General features: G+C 36.9%; 1 protein-coding gene across 1 annotated transcript; it reads right to left on the bottom strand.

The window, feature by feature from the left end:
* Nucleotides 1–18736: 18736 nt before the first annotated feature.
* On the bottom strand, nucleotides 18737–19312 carry LOC128230984 (uncharacterized). Its single transcript, XM_052943408.1, has one exon. The coding sequence runs from the start codon at nucleotides 19310–19312 to the stop codon at nucleotides 18737–18739; it is 576 nt and encodes a 191-aa protein (XP_052799368.1).
* Nucleotides 19313–20836: the final 1524 nt, after the last annotated feature.

Raw genomic sequence — 20836 nt, 5'->3', positions numbered from 1 at the left:
ATTTCCTTGTATAAACTTTCTTTCTTTTTAATGTAATATAAAACTGTATGTTTTAATACCAGGTCACCAATTCATTGTTATGTATTGTTTTGTTATGTATGTTTGTTTGTTATTCATGTCAGAATATTTTGATATAGATAGTAATCAAAATGTGCATGTAAAATACACTTAGCAGGGAGACTACAGGGATATTACGTTAGTCGGTTGCTCTCCGGGGTTATATAACTTTGATAGTTGCTAGTGTAAAGTCCATATCGCAAAAGTATGTTTACGCAAACAATGAGAAGTAATACAATTCATTAATTCCACACAATATAAGTCTAAAAACCAACAATAACACACTAAAGTTTCATTACAAAAACATTTCAATTCGACGACAAACGTCCTAGTTCTTTGGCGTAGCATTGAACAAGTAGAATTTCCCATGCAACTTTGTGATATGGAAATCACGATGTAAAATAGAAATTTTCGGTGTCTATGTTTATATGTTTAAAACAACGTATTTTAGACGGAATATTTGAAGTATGAAATGTGCCATGCAAGAGAAACACTTATGACAGTAGTATATATATTTATACGTATTATTAATATGGCGATATAAAAGAGCAGCTATAGTTATAGGGATAGCATTACACTGACAATTCATAGAGTGCAGCGAGTTCTAGGATGCAAGTGCGTTTGTATCAATGAATAAAGTGGTTTAACAGTATAAAACTGTATAAATAACAAGTAAACGCCAGTAGTGAATAGAAATCATTGCTATTTATAGATAGAACACATACAAAGTTCAGTATGGCGACCAGACCTTATAAAATGGGGCCTTTATACTAGCCAGTTGATTCGTGCCATCGGTGCCATTGCATCAAAATACCAAGTTTGAACGATTTTGAAACAGGACCACCAAATTATGGATAGTGCACGTTAGACTGAAACAGTTTGCAATATAATATTGTGTAGAATTCGTTTATACTTACACTTTCAGGAAATAATTTAAAGTGATACTCGTATCAATATAAATACATGTATAACAGACATGAATTTTGCGTGATAAACCTTTAAAAACTTACTAAAGAGTACATTTATTGAAACTATTAATAACTGATAACAAGATTGTAACCGTGTATTTAAAAGCTGAAAACGCACACATAGTGAATGATTGGTGAGTGCTAAAGAGTGGTAAATGAAAAAGAATTGTACATGGATATGTAAATAGCTATCAAATCGTAATGATAACTTTTCAGTATACAATTAAAATATGTATGTGACAATATTCAAATGCAATTTAAGCATTTACCTTTCTTCCTTATCCTCTTCTTAATTGACAACCAATCAAGCAAGTTCAGTAGCAAAACGTGCAGTCTTTTGCTGACCCTAGTTCTGTACTGTGCAAACATACCTAGGTAATTCTCATAATCCAAATGTCAACAATTTGTTGAGTTTGAAACGAACAGTACCATAAAGGTCCATGTTTAGGTGCTTTTTCATTTTTGTTCTATATACATATCCATCCATTTTATTTGCTTTTATAACATGTTCATATATTCTCCGGAAGGACATTTATTTTATCAATAATCTCATGTTAGATGCAATTAAAACTCATCCTTAAAATAACAAGTATATATAGTTTTAACTTTATTGAGATTCTTTTATGTTTGGTTATCTCATTGTGTTTGAGATTTAGGCGCATTTTTTATAACTTAATTTAAAACTATAATGTTATAATATTAATTAGGTGATTTCATATTGGTCTTGTCGAAGGCCAATACTGCTGACCGAGGGCAAATAACTCGGCCGATATTAAATCATCTTATTAATTACTATTACGTATGTTACGACATTTTGGTTAAAAAGCATCATCATTCCTCACCTTAAGTTATTATTTAAGCTTATCACTTCCCTAGACTGTAATTTGATGATTTTGGCATCCATTCTTTATATTGACATTGCACAGACATATGAATAAAGCCGATTGCATTGTACAGTCTAAAGAAGCATATTTTGCGTGATTATTTCGTAAATCGTTTGCCAACAGTTCAAAATTGTTTTCGCGATTGTTTTCTACTTTGTCGTCCATTTTGTCGGTTTTCAAAAAAAATAACTATCATAAAATCCAACAGTTAAATACAAATGTAATATCAAACCGTCCATAGTGGTTTAAGTAGTTTATATGCTTGTAATTCCAAATATGGTTCAAACGAGGCACACAATTTTCAAAACAATCGGTATAACGGATGGCTGCCTTTTAAAATAGTGAACAGCGTTCTCATATTAGGCTAATACAAATGGTCCGTTCATCGAATCCCGTATTTAGCGAGTTTAGTAGCCAATCAAAACGGCGGAATCTCGTATAGACCGACTTTGGTCGATATTTGGCGAGTTTTGTCGTCGATTGTCTTGGTATCGCGTCAAATACATAAAAGTTGATTAATGATTCATAATATTGAGAAGTAAATATTGCTGTCGACTATCATCGACATTGTTTACAGGACTTGTACTCTTTCAATATTTTTGGAGATGAGATCCGAGATATATTTTTGACATCCAAGCATGTACTATAACAAAGAAAAGCGTTTACTATGTAGCTTTACAAGATGCTTATGGTGATATTGTTTTAATGAGGCGCATGTTCTATGATAGCCAATGACTAGCATGGATTCACTGTAATTTTGACCCATTTCATTTCATAAACAATGTATCACATATTTGAACCAAAATAATTTTGGGTTCTCATCTGTTCCGTGGGAGCTACTAAGCGATTTTCCCATACTGTAGGGATACGAAACATTCGTAATCACCCTTTTTAAAAAAAACAACTTTCGATAAAAAAAATGGTAAAAATAAATGCAAACAAGTTGATAACAATTCCTTTGATGGGGTCTCCGGGGACGCGGGAGCCAGAAAACGGCTGCGGGTTCCAGGGGTTGATGAGCAATGATAGCAGATAACGCGGTGATTAATATGTATTTTGCATTTTATATAAAATGATTACATTGCCATTTCCATGAATATTTATCATAGTACGAACTGAAATATGCGTTTCTCTTGTTTTGAATGTAGTATTTTTTAATTAAATAATTATTATTATAATAATTATGAAATTAAGGTGCTGCATTCCGTTTCGGAGGCACCGAACATAAGTCGATCTTCTTTGTCTTAGGTCAGTTTATTTCTTCTCTGATTTCCTATTTTTGGAATATTTTTTCAAGGTCAAATAATGCCACTCACACTTAATTATACTATATGCTTGCGACTCGTGTGCACGCAGTACTCATTTATTTATTTCAATATATCATCCACAAGGGAGATTTGAACACAGTGTAATATATATGAGCATGTTTAAATATGTAAGTAGAAAAAGTTGTTTCAGTTGTAGCATGAGAGTGATACATACACGTATACAATGAGTTCTAGTCAAACACAATATTATTGACAAAGTAACAGCAATTGTATGACCATACAATATAAACATAACCATCTAACGCAATATATGCACAAATGCCACTGTTTCAGTATTATTTAAACAATATTGAAGGTATTGTATACATTGAACGTATCTTGTACATAACGAAAACTGAGCTTGCATAACAGCAATTGATTACAGTCTTCATTGTGTATGTACTTGCTCCCTAAAACAAAATCTCTGAAATTGGTCGAATCTTTTTTAGCCAAGTCGGTTCCGACATGTTGACCAAATACCATGTTTAAGTCACAATAAAAACTTTCGCGTACAGCTGCTGTATACGGACAAGCAAAAACGATATGCTCGGTTTTGTCAAAGAACACGCGTTTGCAAATTAACACACGGAGTGCATTAAAGAAAGCTTGTCTAGCCACAAGTTAGCATTAAAGTGCGAGAGATTATTTGCGGACTGCCACACAACACATGGCTCAATTTGTTTATGGAGATTTTTGAATATTAAAAAATCCCTGTCACTAATAAGTCTTTCGCGCCATAAATTTTAGTTCTGTCTGTTTTACGGTTTTATGAATAGAGCTTTTCCAGATCGGCTTCGAACGCGCTACATTATGCAATATGAAATCGTTATGGCTATCTTGTAAGCGGTATTTGTTAACCAAAGCGCATATGTCAGGTATAAAGCCAAGTATTGGATTACTTGTTCGGCGATTAAGAACTGTTATATATTTCCTTATAAAAAGTTGTCGCGTTAAATTATCGGAAGGCAACGTCATTATCTTTTGCAGAAAACTCAATTTGTCTCGTAATGAAACTTATACATCACGACCGAGGTTTCCGTAATTTTCGTCATTTATTCAAATTAGGGAGATGTCCATCGCTTGTTTCATGTCATTAATTTCGTTTATTAGCCAACAGGACTTTAGTGATTCAGTTATAAGCCGACATCACTTTAGTGATTCAGTAATAATACTATGGCGTGAAAACAACAAATGACTTTCTTTCCGAAGTCTCCTATTATAAGTAAGTTTTAGCTTTTTATGCCTGGGTTAAGATTCGTTATAAATGTAATACGTGGACTATTACGATTCTTAAAGTTGCAACTATTTTATTACATGATTACACTGTGGGGTTGCAAAGAAGAACACCCACAATGTGTTTGCTTATGACTAAAATGCGCCTTTGTATTACTATGTTAGTACATTATGTCATATACATATTTCATTGCCCATCTTAACCTGGCTTTTACAGTAAGGCGTGGGATGTTCTTTTAACGTAGACTGTGATATAACTATGCATTACCACATACGACTGCATGGTCCGGACCGGTACTTCAAAGCCACATGAAGCGGCATCTGTTGATTCCCTTAGAAAGGTCATGCATGGCGATAGCAGCAACTTGAAGATCACATCCTCTGTCTTATGGCATCACCGGGCTGTTAGCTATAGGAACACTCATATGTGTGTGTGCGTGTGTGTGTGCGTGTGTACGTGCTGCGTGCGTGCGTGCGCGTGTGTGTTCTGAACGGATTTCGGTGGGGGTGATTTGAGTACTCCATAATTTAACAAATAGGATAGAAACTACCAATTGACTGTGTTTCAAATTCTAAACTAAAAAAAGGGAACGACATTATTTCGAATGAAAAATATGCAAAAAATAAAAACACTCAAAAAAGTGCAAATTTCTCATAATAACGTAATGTTGCCTACATATATGCTGAAAAAGTGGTTTTAAAAACCAGTTCACAGAACGCTTCTATTATTATGTATGGAAACACATTTCTGGCGTCTTTATGATAACAGCATCAATAGCAAATATTCACAATTTACTAAGTCACATTGTCTTCAATTGAAGGCATGGCAACGTACTTATATGATAAGACAATTTAAGTTCAAACTTGGTCGTTAGTCTTTGGAATTATAAAATATGCGTGACTATTCTGTAATAGGCTGATATTCTCTAACACAACATAACTCGATGTGAACAAAAATGTTTTGAACCTATCCAAGTCGAAGCTACTGTCATCACGTAAAACATGTGTTTAGAGGTAGCAAGTAGCATGCAGTACCCAAAGCTATGTATATAAACATGTACACAGGAACTCATACTAACAACACTCTATGGTTACGAATGGTATATACATTAATATATATTATCATATGCAACAAGGTATGCAAAGCTTGTATGTCGGCACTACGCAATATTAACAGAAAAACAGGTTCAATGCAAGTGGGTTTTTATTATTAATCATAATGTTATTTGTAAGTAGTTATCATAGCATCTGCAATATTCTTATACAGCTGTCACATTAGTTAAAATTACTTCTTTGGCAGCAAATGGTACAGTCTCTCTACTTATATAATCACTAAAAACATCTGACTTCCGACCAGAAGTATGAACATGATTGATAAATTATTTGTATATACTTCTGTTGTTGACTGTCTGCCAAATACCATATCTATCAATGTCGCCCAACCAGATCTTAAACACCGTAAAAAATTATTTCGATTACCAAAGATATGGTTAATTTCTTGAAATGCATTGAATGAAACCAGCCCCATTCATCATTTGTTTCTCAGAAAACGAATAATGTTTTGACAGAGAGAAATGAGCAAAGCTATAGGTGATTTAATATTAATTGAATACTGTATGATGCATTTTGGAACCAATTGTCGCTGTTCCTGGAAACCTAAATAGCTGAGATATAATTGCTATCATTGCCCATTGAGCTAGCGACAATACTGTGGCCAATAATGTCACAGTGTGTTTGTATATACCAAGTCCCAAGGCACATCTCTGATGACGCCGACGATGCTCTGATGGATGGCTTGTCGCTTCTCCGCTCTACAAACCTGTCAGTTCAGCTCTATGATTACATCAAATGATTCACTTAAACGGTATAATTCCTGGATATGTAAGAATGTCTCACCCTCATTTGGCACGCCTGATTCCGGACCGTTTAAGGCGGTATTTCATACCCCATTGTTACGTACGCCGGATTCGACTTATAGAGCAAACAGGATTACTTATATTGGCACTAGTAAAATGAACTCCCTAATTACGCTTGAGCCGCCGTACATTAAACATGTTAAGCTTTTCATGGGTTATTATTGTGCCTTGAAGTACACACGTTGTACATACGAACAATTAAACATTGTTATGTGCACCAGTGCTAGTAATTGAGTTAACTGCAACGATAGAACAGAACAAAACAGAGCAGACTGTTTATTGGACTTAAACAATTGTACATCGACTGAAAACATACACTTAAACATAAATTCAGGTCGCGTCTTTAAAAGTAAAGTAGATTAAAGAAACAATATAATATTATACCAATCAAAGTCAAGTACTAAAGCAATAGGCAAACAAAGAGATAAACTAATTTAAATATCATTGTAAGTATAATTATTATGTGTTAATTTTGGCACAGAGGGAGATTATCATAGCTGCTTTACTTTAAGTTGTGTTATTAATAATTGAATTCCGTATAGCAAATGCGGCGTAGTTCATAAATTTACAAACATTCATAGTTTCGTTCTTATCGCATGGTATCTGTAACTTATGGAGCTTAATGACAGATTGGTTAACAAAGTAAAATCGTTTTATATTTTTATTTCGTTGTAGATAACATCTACACTCACTATAAAGATGGAGTTCATCTTCAATGTCTCTTTCATTACAACATAAATAATAACGTGATAAATGATAACATTTGTATCGACCTGTTTGAATTCAGTCTTAGAGGATGTACAGAAACGTTAAGTTTAACAAAGTATAAACGTAAATTCCTTGTTACTAAATCTAAAAATTGTTCATAATTAAAAGAGGTGCTGAAAGTTCTATACGTGCCTTAATCAGAACAGATAAAAGTCCTTCCGAACCATTCTTGTTTGAAAGTACTATGACCTTACACTTAGGTTCGCTTATAAATGCATTAACATGAACAGCATCGGGGCTATCAAAATATATGCAACCCAACAATCATTAAAAAACTTTTCACATTAGAGACCCAGTTTGTACAAGCATTGAGAGTCTGGTTATACACACATCGCATAGTATTATTATTATAATTATTATTATAATTGTTGATTTATACTAGCAAGTTATAAGCATTACATAGCTATTACTATATAAAGAATATCTTCCTAGTTCAGTGTATTCTGTAGCATTGCATGCGTTAATTGTAATCTGTAACACGCGTTTACAAAATTTCAAATGAATTATTTGGAACGGCCCCATTCATCACATGCATAAGTTAGCATCGAACCATAAAAAACATCAAAACATTTGAAAAAATATTATGGGTTTAATTTCATATTCTTTGCATTTAAATTTATAGGGTATTCATAGGTTTAAGGGCTATTCCAACCAGATGCTCCTGATTTAATGTAAAACTCCCAGTATAATTGAGAAAAAGTTCCCAATTAATTAAAGATATCGACTGCTTCTATATTACGACCAGTATAGGTCCTAGTTTCATTTTGAAGTATTTTATCCAGTTAACGAAAAACCGTTATTTTTGTTTTTGATGTATTAACCTTTAAACCTATGCAAATTCAATATAGTGAAAAAAAAGTTTAGATGCCTTTGGAATTCTCCGGGAAACTTGCCTTAAATGGCAATATCATCTGCTAACGACAACACTATCAATACAGTATCATCAATACTTAAAAAAGAGTGGATGTAACCCAGTAAATATAGTTCTAGGTCCTCAACAAACAAAGAAAAAAGTACCAGGAACATTACCCCCCCCCCCCTGGCGCAGATCAACGACGTATCAAAAGCATTCAGAGTTCGGTGTACATGATTTAACACAATATTTAACACTTTCATACATATCTTATATCAACTATTCTAATGTAGTTTACCTTATATACCAGATTTGTACAATTTTAATCACAATGCATTGCGATAAAAACTTTCAAAATATTTCAGCATGTCGACATAGATAACATATAGTATTTTATTTCCTTTGGCGTATTTTTGCACAAAAGACATTAAAACATGAGCTGCGTCAACAGTTGAGCATCCTTTTCCAAATTCGAATTGCGCATTCGAAAATTAGCATTAGCCTCATAAATGACTCGATGCGTTTATTTAAGATGGTTGTAAATACTTTTGAAAAACAAGTTATGAATGTAATGCCTTTGTAATTATTAACATAATTAACAGGACCCTTTTATGCAGAGGAAAAATACCAATTCTGTCCACTTTTCAGGGAAGAAACCAGATACTAAAATACTTTTAAAGATATCACAAAAGTGACTAGATAATATATCAACACATTCAATAAAGTACTTATTTAAAATAGAGGTGCTACCAACCGCCATATTACTTTTTACATGATGAATTGCACTATGAACTTCATTTACAGAAATAGGTTGACCTAACTCTGGGAAAGTAGAATTATCTTCATATTTATCATGACTTGAATAAAATGTTCTGCCTCATCGTTACTGCTATCGAACGTATTGTTACTAAGATTTTCAAAGAAACATTTAAAGTCATTCAAAGAAATATTTCAATTGGTTACTTTGTCAATATTTTCAAAAAAATCAAAAATATTCTTGGTTTATCTATTCTCAAAATTTCTATAACTTTTTTATTGTTGCCAAAATGCATTTTTTTCATTCACGAATTAGGTGTTTGTAAAATGTGGTCCTTTTTACATCAGTTTTGTTATTATTGAAAATATATAAGGCGTCTTGGTTTAATTGCGAAGCAATAGCAAAATCAGTATCAGACACATCAGCACTTTTATTCAACTGTCGGTATCAAACAATACTGGCGCATTACTGTAGCAACAATTCTTTGAAAATAATGGATCCGCAATATTGCAAATCGTAGTTGTAAATTTTTCTAAAACATCATTAATTAAACATCTATTTGAACAGTCAATATTCTCAACCAGAACGTTGAAAATTGGTGTTTTTTGTGACAATCCCTCAACGGAATTAATCTCGCGGTGTATTATTCCATTTACATTCAACATCAGAGTATGTTTCATAACTGGTCAAACTATTGTTACAGAACAATGATATATCAATAAAAAGTTACATTCACTATTCAATAACTGATCAGTGACGGAAGATCCGTTATGTGATTGACACGTATGTTTACAACCTTGTCTACCATTTACAATGCGCATACATGTACATTTAGAAAGCTCCAGCACTTTTATCCCATGGCTATTGTGTACATTATCTACAGAGGCCCGAAAAGAGCAATAGCCAGGAACATAACATAAATCGTCATATACAGCATTGACATTGTCATGAACATCAAAATCACATTTCTGACCAACCCGGCTATCACCAGCTAAGATAACCTCACCGAATTCAAAAGAATAAGTAATATATTTTTTAGAAATAAGCCATGAAGATGACTCAGTGGCGGCGCCGAGGATACAAGGCGTTCCTTTCCTCATTCATATTACCGGAAAACTGACTTGAACGGAAACATCCTGACAAACTAAAAATAAATACACCATATGAACACATTATGAAACAACGTTCTATCTTATGACAAGGCCAAGGATTTACTTGCACTGCGTTTTTATCGTGCACAGGAACCGAGGCAAAATACGTTTTCGACGGTTATCAATTCGAAGATGACACAAAAATGATATCCAGGAGCTTTCGAAAAACCTACGAGTCATTCTGTGTCTGCAGAACTACCAATACATGCGAACGCAACTTATTTTACAGTTGCAAAACTATCTAAAACTTGAAATTACGGCAATCTCATTAACGATATATTTACGGACAGATAAGAGAGCGATTGTGTACCCTGCGGTTGTGGCGCCGCAAAAAAAACTACACAGTTTTTAAATCCACCTTTATAGAAGTAGTACAGGCCAAAAGCAAAAAAAAAAAACAATACTGCGCTGCATCACAATAAACCGAGCTCGTGAGAAGTGCAAATACGGTGGAAAATCATGCAAGGCTTGTTATTGCACAGCCTTTGGCAAAAGGTGCTTGAAATGTGGGAAACGTAATCAGTTTGCGTCAGAATGTCGAGCCAGCGAATTAAACTTAAACAATGCCCAACCACATGTGAGACAGGTTGACATATATGGCGACGATGGTATTTGACAATCAATTACTCCAGGAGAGTTTAAACTAAAATCTACGCAAATTTGCTATTAGTCAATCAGCAAAGAATAATGCAATTTAATACTTGAGTGGTTTTTATTGGGATATCAAATAACTGAGAGTAATTCTACATTGAGAATGTATAATAAATAAAAAATGAAGATAGCTACGCAGTGCAACTTGAATCTGAAGTCCGAAGACAAACAAACGGTTTCAAATTGAGTGAAGATATAACCCCGCTGTTCTACAACAATCAAAGATTTGACCTTGATTCAAGTCAGTTTCGTTACATTTATTCAGTTAAACAAAATGAACAGTTGACCACGGAAGCCTTTGAATAAATTTCGAGGGCAAAATTACTTTCATAAGAACACTCCATCTTAAGATTGATGAGACAATCACACCAGTTATAGAAATTAGTTATTCTGTGGCAAGGAAAGACAAGTTTCAGTTGTCCGAACGAATTACAAGGGTTTTGAAACCTTGACAGTCAGCAGTCATTACCAAAAATGCACACGGATCATTACGCATTTGCAGCCAAACAAATGTTCAAAGCTCTAAAACTATATGACTTGCAGGCTGTGGTAGAAGATCTCCTTTTACAACTGAGCCAGGCTAAATATTTTAGCAAATACGACATCAAAATATGTTCTGCAGGAAGGAACATTTTTTACCTTTGTCCATGGGCAAAATAATTATTTTTCCCATGTCCATAAAACGGATCTACTTATCTTGGGTGGGAGAAAAAAACCTCGACCCGTACCATAACAGACCCACACATTTGTACTAAAATATATTCCGAATTCCAGTTTCAGAATTCGGGGATGGGGGTTGGAAGGCACCCCCTGAAATTGTCATGGTTGTAATTTACTTTTGATGTTCTATGCATGATACATAAAACCTGATAATTTTAGAGGCATTTCTAGAATTTCACGTATGCAGAAATCCTTATTTTTTGTTTACAAATTCAATGTTTTTTTTTTATTTTAAGCGGATAACTGAGGTATGTCATGCTATTCACAAGAAAGAAAACTTGATATAAAATTTACTCATTCGAATGATGCCACCTAGCCGATGTGACTAAATGCCCGGACGCTGTGAAACATTAACACCAATGTTTCTTGTACTTTCCAATTTAACGCATATCCATACCATGAAATACAAGAAAGACAAATGCTTTCAATGCATCGATCTAATATAGAAAGTGCATTATATTGCTCTTAATTGGATCTAAAAACGATATAGCTAATCGAATTACTTTATTAATAACTGACTTACAGAGTGAATGAAGTCAATGATGTATGACCAGAATATTAAATTCAGTTGAATATTGAATACCACCCAAGGACCACTCACGGGTACTTTCAATTCATTTAAACAAACCTGTGAGAAAATATCGTGTTACAGAGTCACGTTTTTTTCCCATTAATTTTAGTCTTTTTAAAACTAATAAGAAGCACGTCTGTTTCCATACATTTCCACGGGTTAATGAAGGAATGAATTTGGCATTTTCCCGACCACAAATCGATTTTTTAAGTAGTTAATTTTCTCGTTCAATGCCACTCCGAGCATAACATCATGAACACTTCTGCTGTCTGACCCTAAAAGAATGACTAGGAACAATTGGTTTCTTCATATTCATTTACGAAGAAACTAAACCACAAAATACATTGTTCTTACACATGAATATGTGATGTCAATATGGTAGACAAAATGCATAAATTACACCAAAATATACAAGTTAAGACCAAAATTGAACCAAAAGTTCCTTTGGGGATATATTTTCCGGATTTTCTTACCCAAACCCATAACCACGTCTAGACCACAGTGGTCCAATGTTTGGATAAAGAGGCGCACGTCAAAAGGTGTGCGCACTCCAAGTGCACACCATTTAATTTCAACCTCATAACGTCACAAACAAAAGCTATAGTACACTAGAATAAATAAACATACTTTTTTCCCAATGGCATATACACAATGCTTTAGCGGCAGATGCATAGCTGCAGCGGTTTCCTGTGCTATAGATAGCACGTCATATATCAACTGTTTGAATTCGTAGATATAATTTGCATCTTGGGAATTTATGTCATGCATCAATCCAAATACCCAAATGAAATGTGTGATATTTACTGATGATTTCGTCTTGTATGTCTTCAACTGAACACACTCTGGGGGTACTTAAAGTCAATCGGGAACTCGCGAATGAAATGAAAAACTACAACAATAAAAACGAAACAAAAACAACATTTCAGTTTATTTGGCATCGTACAACACGTTTAAAGAGACGTAAAGTATGAAAACGTAGATTATTGCTTGAGTGTATACATGTATATATATATATATATATATATATATATATATATATATATATATATATATATATATATATATATATATATATATAGCATTGTTCTGTAGAAGTGTACCCAGTACAATATATTAACAAAAATGAACTGCAATATACTCACATTGAATGCTTGCTCACTGTTCGCAGATCGTAACTACCTTTTGTTATTTTAATGTATACGATGTATGTTACCTGTGTTTGTAGTCGTGTCTCTCGTTAAGTATCAGTGAAGACTTGTGCCTCGTTCAGTGTTTGTCTTCTTGGCTTGTCCCTGTAGTTGTATTATGAAATAAGTAATAAAAAACGAGCAAAATTTGTTACTGTTTGTCGACGTTTTTGTTCATCATTAACACATTTCAAAACCTTTCCTTAAATATAGGAAAATATGAAAATCACATATTACAAAAGAGTTTCGGTGTTTTTAGCAATTTTATGAAAGTTGATAACAATTCATTTGGTATTGCTTGGTTCTACGGACGAGAAACTGTCATCTATGGTTTCCAGAGGTTGAGCCATTGCAACAAATAATTAAAATACACTCGATATTTATCATGAATTATTGCAATAAAATTCCATTTCATATAGAATAGGATTACTCAAGGATCATGTTTCTCCTTATGCTGTCAAAACATTCTTATTGTGAATGTAGATTTCATATGGTTATTTTTCTGAGTCATAAGGAACAAATTGTATTGCACCTTTTTCTATAGCCCTGAAAAGAGTTCTAAACTGTTCTATTTTTCATTCTGAATGAACGAATTTTTAAAGCGTCGAATAATGTCGTAATCCGATCTGTGCGACATAGATGTCGGATGTACTTGTGACGTTGACTGTTTTATAATGATGCATTAACACATACGATGGCGTGCCTGGGCTATTATTTCACAACTCACAGGAAGCGGTAGTATATATTAATTCCATTAAAAAGGGTTATCCATTGTGGATGATAAAATCCGTTCTGTTATTGTACATCCGGTTATTTTAGTTTCTAGGACAACTCACACAACAACGACATCATTACTCTAGCACTTTTGCTGTTTACTAGAAAATACTTTTAGCCGGTGCTTTGGACGCTGACAGTGTTGTACTTAATTTATAATTACGTTCGGTGAATAGTTCCAACCAAATACCAAATAGAGACTGCCGTGTCATATATTTGATACATTTGGATCTCTCTTCTATAATGTGTTTACATCAGGAGAAGTTTGTTGGAAGATGATCTGTCTAGAGGAACGTTAATGGATGGAAAATAGTTTATCTGATGACATCTTGTAATTCCACGAGACAATTTTGGATTGGTGTTGTTTGTAGAAACTTCGTCGACTCTACTTCGATTGTTATGCCTAGAAAATATAAGCATAAATCCTTAGCAAAACTTAACAGCCTTCCCCATCGCAATGACCTGTATCCCCTTTCTTATTTCTTCTACCACAGTCTTCTCTCCCCTACCAGTCTCTATCTGTCTTAGGACATAATGCAAAACCGATTCCACGATTGCTGTATGTCTTCTTTGGCATTATTTATATAAATACATATTGTTAAAACATACCAAACATCATCGTGTCAAAAACGTGGCATTGGATGGTATCGAACTAATTTAAGTAATTTTCTATTTCAAATATTAACATATCATTTTTTGTTCCGTGGTACGACCAAATCGTTTAAAATGATAATATTATAACTGTCAAATGCAATCTTACCATCGAAGTATGGACAAGGTTGAACTATATATCAAAGTATTGATTTACATTTTGTAAACATGTGTTTTTTTTTCAAGGGTGGTATAACCAATGAGTGTTTTATCGCGTACAAAGGCTGAAACATTGTTATAGAGGCCACGACTAGTGTGTGGTGTATGTGGTTTGATTGTGGCAATTATTAGTCAACATGTATAGGAGAAGTAAATGCTTTATGTAGTATATCATGCATCAAACAACAATGATTTACTCAAGCAAGATGTGCCTAGGCCGCCCCGTGTATGCGATTTATACACCTTTTACAACAACAGTAAAACGTGTTATTTCTGTAATTTAATCGCTAAATGATTTTCTGCCAAATAATGCAATTTAAATCCGGTGTAAAATCCTTCCTGCAACATTGACTGTAAAGATCAGTTTAGATAGAAAATCCCGCGAAACGTGTCATTAACTGCAGTCAGACACAATTTATGTGTTTAATATCAGCAATGCAATATCCAGTAAGCCATTCTCAGCATTAAGAAATTACCTTTTTGTCTCTTGGTGTTTTGTTTTTCTCATGTACACGCGTTTTTTATAGAACCTAAAATACGATATTGCCGTTTTGCAATAGCCTAATATTGTATTCAAATTAGAATAAAAATACAATGGACACTACAGGGACAAGCTCAGTAGTTATTAATCAAGAGACACAAAACGTCACACACCGACAAAGGAAGACTACACATGAATAGACATACTTCGTTTTTAACCCTTTTTTCAGTAGACGTATTTTCTCAGAATTGAACGCAATATCTTATTTCTGACCAGAAATCCGGACGTGATTGACAAGTGATTCCTAAATAACCTAATTTTCTTTCGTCGTATGCTCAGTAGTTTGTAATTAAACAAGATACTCAAAACGTCACAAAACAACAAAGATAGATTACACATTCATCAACATACTTCGATTTTAGTCTTATATTCAGTAGATGTATATACTCAGTATTGAACGCAATATCTCATTTCTCACCAGATTTTTGGACGTGTTTGACAAGTGATTTCTAAATAAGCTAATTTTATTTCGATATCTGCCAATCATACTAACAACCAATTTCATGAAACAAAATTCTTATATAATGTCAACAACGATTTTGGATGTAAATGATATTGATTATTGAAATTCTTGAAAGATGTCTTATTCATCAATAACATTTATAACTTGAATGGAAAAGATTAATACAGTTTTGACAGGAAGAAATGAGCCGAGGTTGGGCTAATTAAATATTAATCAATACTGTAAGAAGCAATGAACGAAAACAATATAACATATTTTGCATCTAATATTCACAGGTTAAAAATAATACGGAGGAAGTGCTTTCGTTGGGATCACGTTACATTGTACAATGGGCTCGCAACAATTCTGTGGCCAATAATGTGACAGTGCTATGGTTAAGACCAAGTCACCCAAGACCAATCTCTAATACTGCCGTCACACCGGACTGGCGTCCTTACCGCGTCCTAAACTGTCATATTTTGGAGAACGCCAATGGTCGCATTGAGAACGCCAATGATTTTTTTAAACTAAATCCAGATTTCGGTCAGCCGTCACACCGGAGTTCTGTGCTCTGCGATCTGTGTATGTACACGGCGTTCCCAACACGACCTTACCGCGTTCTTACTGCGTCCTTGGAGTTTCTATTGAGTTAACACGGCGTCACTGCGGCGTCCATACGGCGATCAGCGGCGAACCCACTGCGACCCCACTGCGTTCTTAGCGTTTCTACCACGACTTTACCGCGTGCATGGCGTTCCCACGGCGTCCTCGCTGCGAGTATAAAACTCCACTGTTCTTTCGGAAAGCTTCATTCATTATTTTACTCTCATCCGTTGAGGTCACGCATTTTAACGTGTACGCATTTTAAACTTATACGCAACGTTATGCCGAAAACCAGGGGCCGTGGGCGTGGGCGAGGTATAGCAGCCAGGACAGCCTCAATATCTCCAGCACCAGCGTCATCTCCTGAAAGGGACTCCAGCGTCGATGATGTAGCGGAATCGGACACACAGTCCACACAGTCCAATGCCAGCGCTACAAAATGTGACAGTCCATGCCGTAAAACCAAGAGGAGCAGGCTTGTGCGTAGTGATCTGACGCCCGAAGAAGAGAAGGCCATGGTAGACTGGCTTAGGGAGCACCCACTTCTCTTCAACAAGAAGTTATCCTTATACAAGGATAAGGGCAAGAAGGACGCGCTCTGGGCTGAGCAGGCCCGTAAACTTGGAAAGGAAGTGGTCCTCCTTACCGTGTGGTACCGGTCCATTCGGACCAGGTATGGGAAACTGGCAAGGCCGAAGTCTGGGGCTGGGACTGGCGACCGCACCGAGCTTGATATATGGATCATGGACAAGTTTGACTTCTTAAAGTCGCACATCTATGAGGTCCGGCCAAGAACCTTCGTCAGTGTAAGTACACTAGTATTAGGGACAAATAACATACAAAAATGTATATTATTCGTAAATTCTATTTTTTTGTTATTTGCATATTAAATGCCCTGTCGTGCATAAGTTAATTTTCGTCAGGCAAATCCAAATTCTAACTTAATCGTTGTTTCCCCTTGTGTCTTTGCAGTTGAAGGCTAAGCTGGCAGCCCAGACTCCGGTGGACGACGATGCCGAGTCCGTGGACAATGACGACAACATTCAGCAACTGCCGTCAACGTCTGTTCCCACCTCGTCGCAAGAAGAGCCTAAGAGGCCTGTCATCCTCGATGTTAGGCCAAAGCGTTCCTCATCCCGGGCCACTGCGGAGGAAGAAATGTTGCTTAGAACCCTGGATGAAAGGGCCGCCAGTCCATGCAGCTATAAGAAACGCTGCTTGACATTATCAAGCCAGCTGCGCGTCCCAGCGAACGGGCTACGTATGGGGATTGGGCAAAATCGGTGATGGAAGACCTGGACCTAAGCTTGTGGAGACAGTTCCAGCAGGAACAGAGCCAGCTGCTTTACAAGTACTTGGACCTTCACGACAAGGTCCGCTCCCAGCCACTCCAACAGCAGCAGCAAATGTGGCAGCCTGACCAGCAACAGCATTGCTCTTCTCAGCAGTCATCCCAGTCCTCGCAATGGCAGCCTCCACCCCAGAACTGGCCGACCACTGTTCAGACCACATCGGTGTGGGATTCAATGAGTTCCACATTGGTGCAGGCTCAGATGCACCCTGAGCCGAGCTTAACCACTCTACAACCTCGCTCACGAAGTACCCCACAGAACCCTGCCCACTCAGCTGCTGGGTCAACTACATTCTCCCCACGGGGCGAGGAGATCTCTTCTTTGAGCGGGATCTTCAATGAGTCATTCATGCAAACATTTCAGTGCTCTGACACTAGCCAGTGAGCTGGGGTACTTGGATTATAAACAGTGGCAAACTGTGAATACTCTAGAATGGATACTAAACAGTGCTATTATCTTCATATATATGTGATGTTATGTTATGCTGGGCACTAAACAGTGCTATTATTATTGTGTTATATGTTATGCTATGATACGATGGGTACTAAACAGTGCTATATGTTTTTGTTATCTATGTTATGTTATGTTATGATGGATACTAAGCAGTGCTATTTTTATTTTGTTATCTATGTCATGTTATGTTATGTTATGTTATGTTATGTTATGATATTCAACAGTTCTATTATATTTTGTAATATATAAATGTAGTATGAATGTTTATTTTCCTTATAATGAAGGTAGATGGTGACAATAAGGTTTTAGTTCTCTGTAAAATGGTTTTATTCAATTCTTGTTATCTATTACAAGGTATCCTGAACACAATTACGTTTGGAAATAATCTTACAATTTCGTAGGAATTCGTGACGTTCCGTCAAATGTCGAAACGTCATTCGGTAGCAAACGTATATAATATACTGCATTTTGTTAACAAAATGAACCGAATGACACTGTGACATTTAACAGAACGTCACGAAATACTACAACATTGTACGAAATATTTCCAAGACTGTTTTTGGTACAAATAGATTTCTAAGGACTATAAGATCTCGAATTATTTTTCTTTTCTTAACATCTAGATATGTTTTATTCACAATATACTTTATTGCTTTATTCCACGTACACTATATGGCAATGTTTATATCATCTTGTCCTGCCATGGGACTGATCCCACAGCTGAGTTAAAGTATAACTTTAAATATTCACGTTGCTTTTTCGCAGCAGTGCTGTCTTTGCGCCTTTAGCCCGGTCCACGTCGTGCATATTCGCGTTGTTCCTCCACGAACCTAGGACAACTTCGTGGTTGACGTCTTCGTGGTCGAGAGCTCCGTTCTGTAGGGTCGGGTAGCGCATTCTCATCAAGTTGTGGAGGCAAACACAAGCCTCCACAATGAGCCTTGCTGTCTCAGGCTGCTGTTGCATAGTCCCTAGTAGAACCTGCCAACGCTGTGCCAGAATGCCAAAGGCATTTTCGACTATTCTTCGGCCTCGGGAGATGCGGTAGTTGTAGATTCGCTGTTCCTTCGTCAGGTTGCGCGCTGCGTAGAGCTTCATCATGTAAGTCCGGAGACCAAAGGCATCGTCGCCAAGGAGGAAGTATGGCATATCCCGGTTGTCGTATGGCAGAGGTGCAGGAACTGGAAAACCTATGGAACCGTCACAGAGGCATTCTTTCAGTTCGAAGTCGTTGTAGATCATGGCATCTGACATGTAGCCATCTCCCCCCACGTCTATCCACAAAAAGTTGTAATCAGCATCTACTAGTGCCATTAACACGATCGAGAAGAATCCCTAGTAGTTGTGGTACAGGCTCCCACTGTTTGCTGGCTTTCTTATGGCAACGTGTTTTCCGTCAAGCGCACCACACGCGTGAGGGACGTTCCAGCGGCGCTCGAACTTCTCGGCTACTGTTGTCCATTCCCCAGGAGTGATAGGGGACTTCATCACCTCATCCTTGTACTCGCCTACTATGGCCTGATATACTTCCTTCACGACATTAGACAATGTATTCTCTGGGAGTCGGAAGTCGAATTTCATGCTGAAGTACATGTCACCAGACTCTAGGTGGCGTAGAGTGACTGCCAGCTTTGTCCCTGGGTTGATGGCTTTCCTGTAGTTTGTATCCTGCTTGGTGATTCGTGGGCCATGCCTGGTGAGCAGCTCATCAAACATTTCTGGTTGAACCCTAAGGAAATTCTGGAACGATGCCGGATCTTCTCGCCTCAGCTCAGGCATGAGGCGGTTGAAGTGGCCAAACTGTTCTCTTCGGACATCACCGAGCCATGGTCTAACCCAGCATCTTCTTAACCTTGCCCTTTTTCTCCATCGCCGTCTGATCAGTTTTACAGCTATGACATGATCATCTGCCTGCTGCTGCTGCTGGACAATAAGTATATGTTGCAGTGCGAGCAAGTTCATCATTTATTCGGCCCTGATGATTGTGAGTACGAGAAATACACTGATAAAGATAGGATGAAATATTGGGTTTTATAGCTCTTCGAGGGCGAACAGTAGGAACGCGCTAGGAACGCAGTGCAAACTCCGTAGAAACGCTATAGTCGTAGTAGGCACCACGTAGAAACGCCATTAACGCCGCAGGGACGCATTGAGAACGTTGTAAGGTCGCGGACAATAGCTCAAATGCCGAAATATCCGCCCTGACATCGCGGTAAGGACGCCATAGACGTGATGGGGTCGTGGTAAGAACCCCATAGACGTGGTAAGGACGCAGTAAGGTCGCCATTGGTTCCCCCGATCCTTTTCTCCGCGTTTACATGGCGACTATACCACGTCTGTACTACGTTCCTTTGGCGTTGTTCGGGTTCCTACTGTGATGCTACGGCGACCATGGCGACCTCAGGGCGATCCCACGGCGTCCTGAGCCATGACGCGCTCAGGACGCCGAACCTCGGCGTTTACTTTGAACATGTCCAAAGTAAACGCCGTCGCTCTGCGACCTTCGGCGTCCTTGGGGTCCCCACGGCGTCTTGATGCGTTCTCACCACGACCCTACGGCGTCCGTGGCGTCCCTTCCACGTCCTGGGTCGCCGTAGGGACGCAGTCAGGACGCCAGTCCGGTGTGACGGCTGCATAATTAATGGCCTGTCGCTTGTGCGCTCTCACTATCTCACTAATCTCTCCAATACCAATCACAACGTCACAGCATGATTCCTATAGTTTCGTAATGGGAAATGAATATATATTAAATGATGCATAGTATAGGATATAAATAGTATATACAAATGTTAACTGTGTAACTAATTATCATATTTCGAAAGAGCTAAAAGCGCAAAA

Source organism: Mya arenaria, chromosome 4, assembly GCF_026914265.1.
Source record: "Mya arenaria isolate MELC-2E11 chromosome 4, ASM2691426v1".
Classification (NCBI taxonomy): domain Eukaryota; kingdom Metazoa; phylum Mollusca; class Bivalvia; order Myida; family Myidae; genus Mya; species Mya arenaria.
This window is presented reverse-complemented; position numbering and strand designations above follow the sequence as displayed.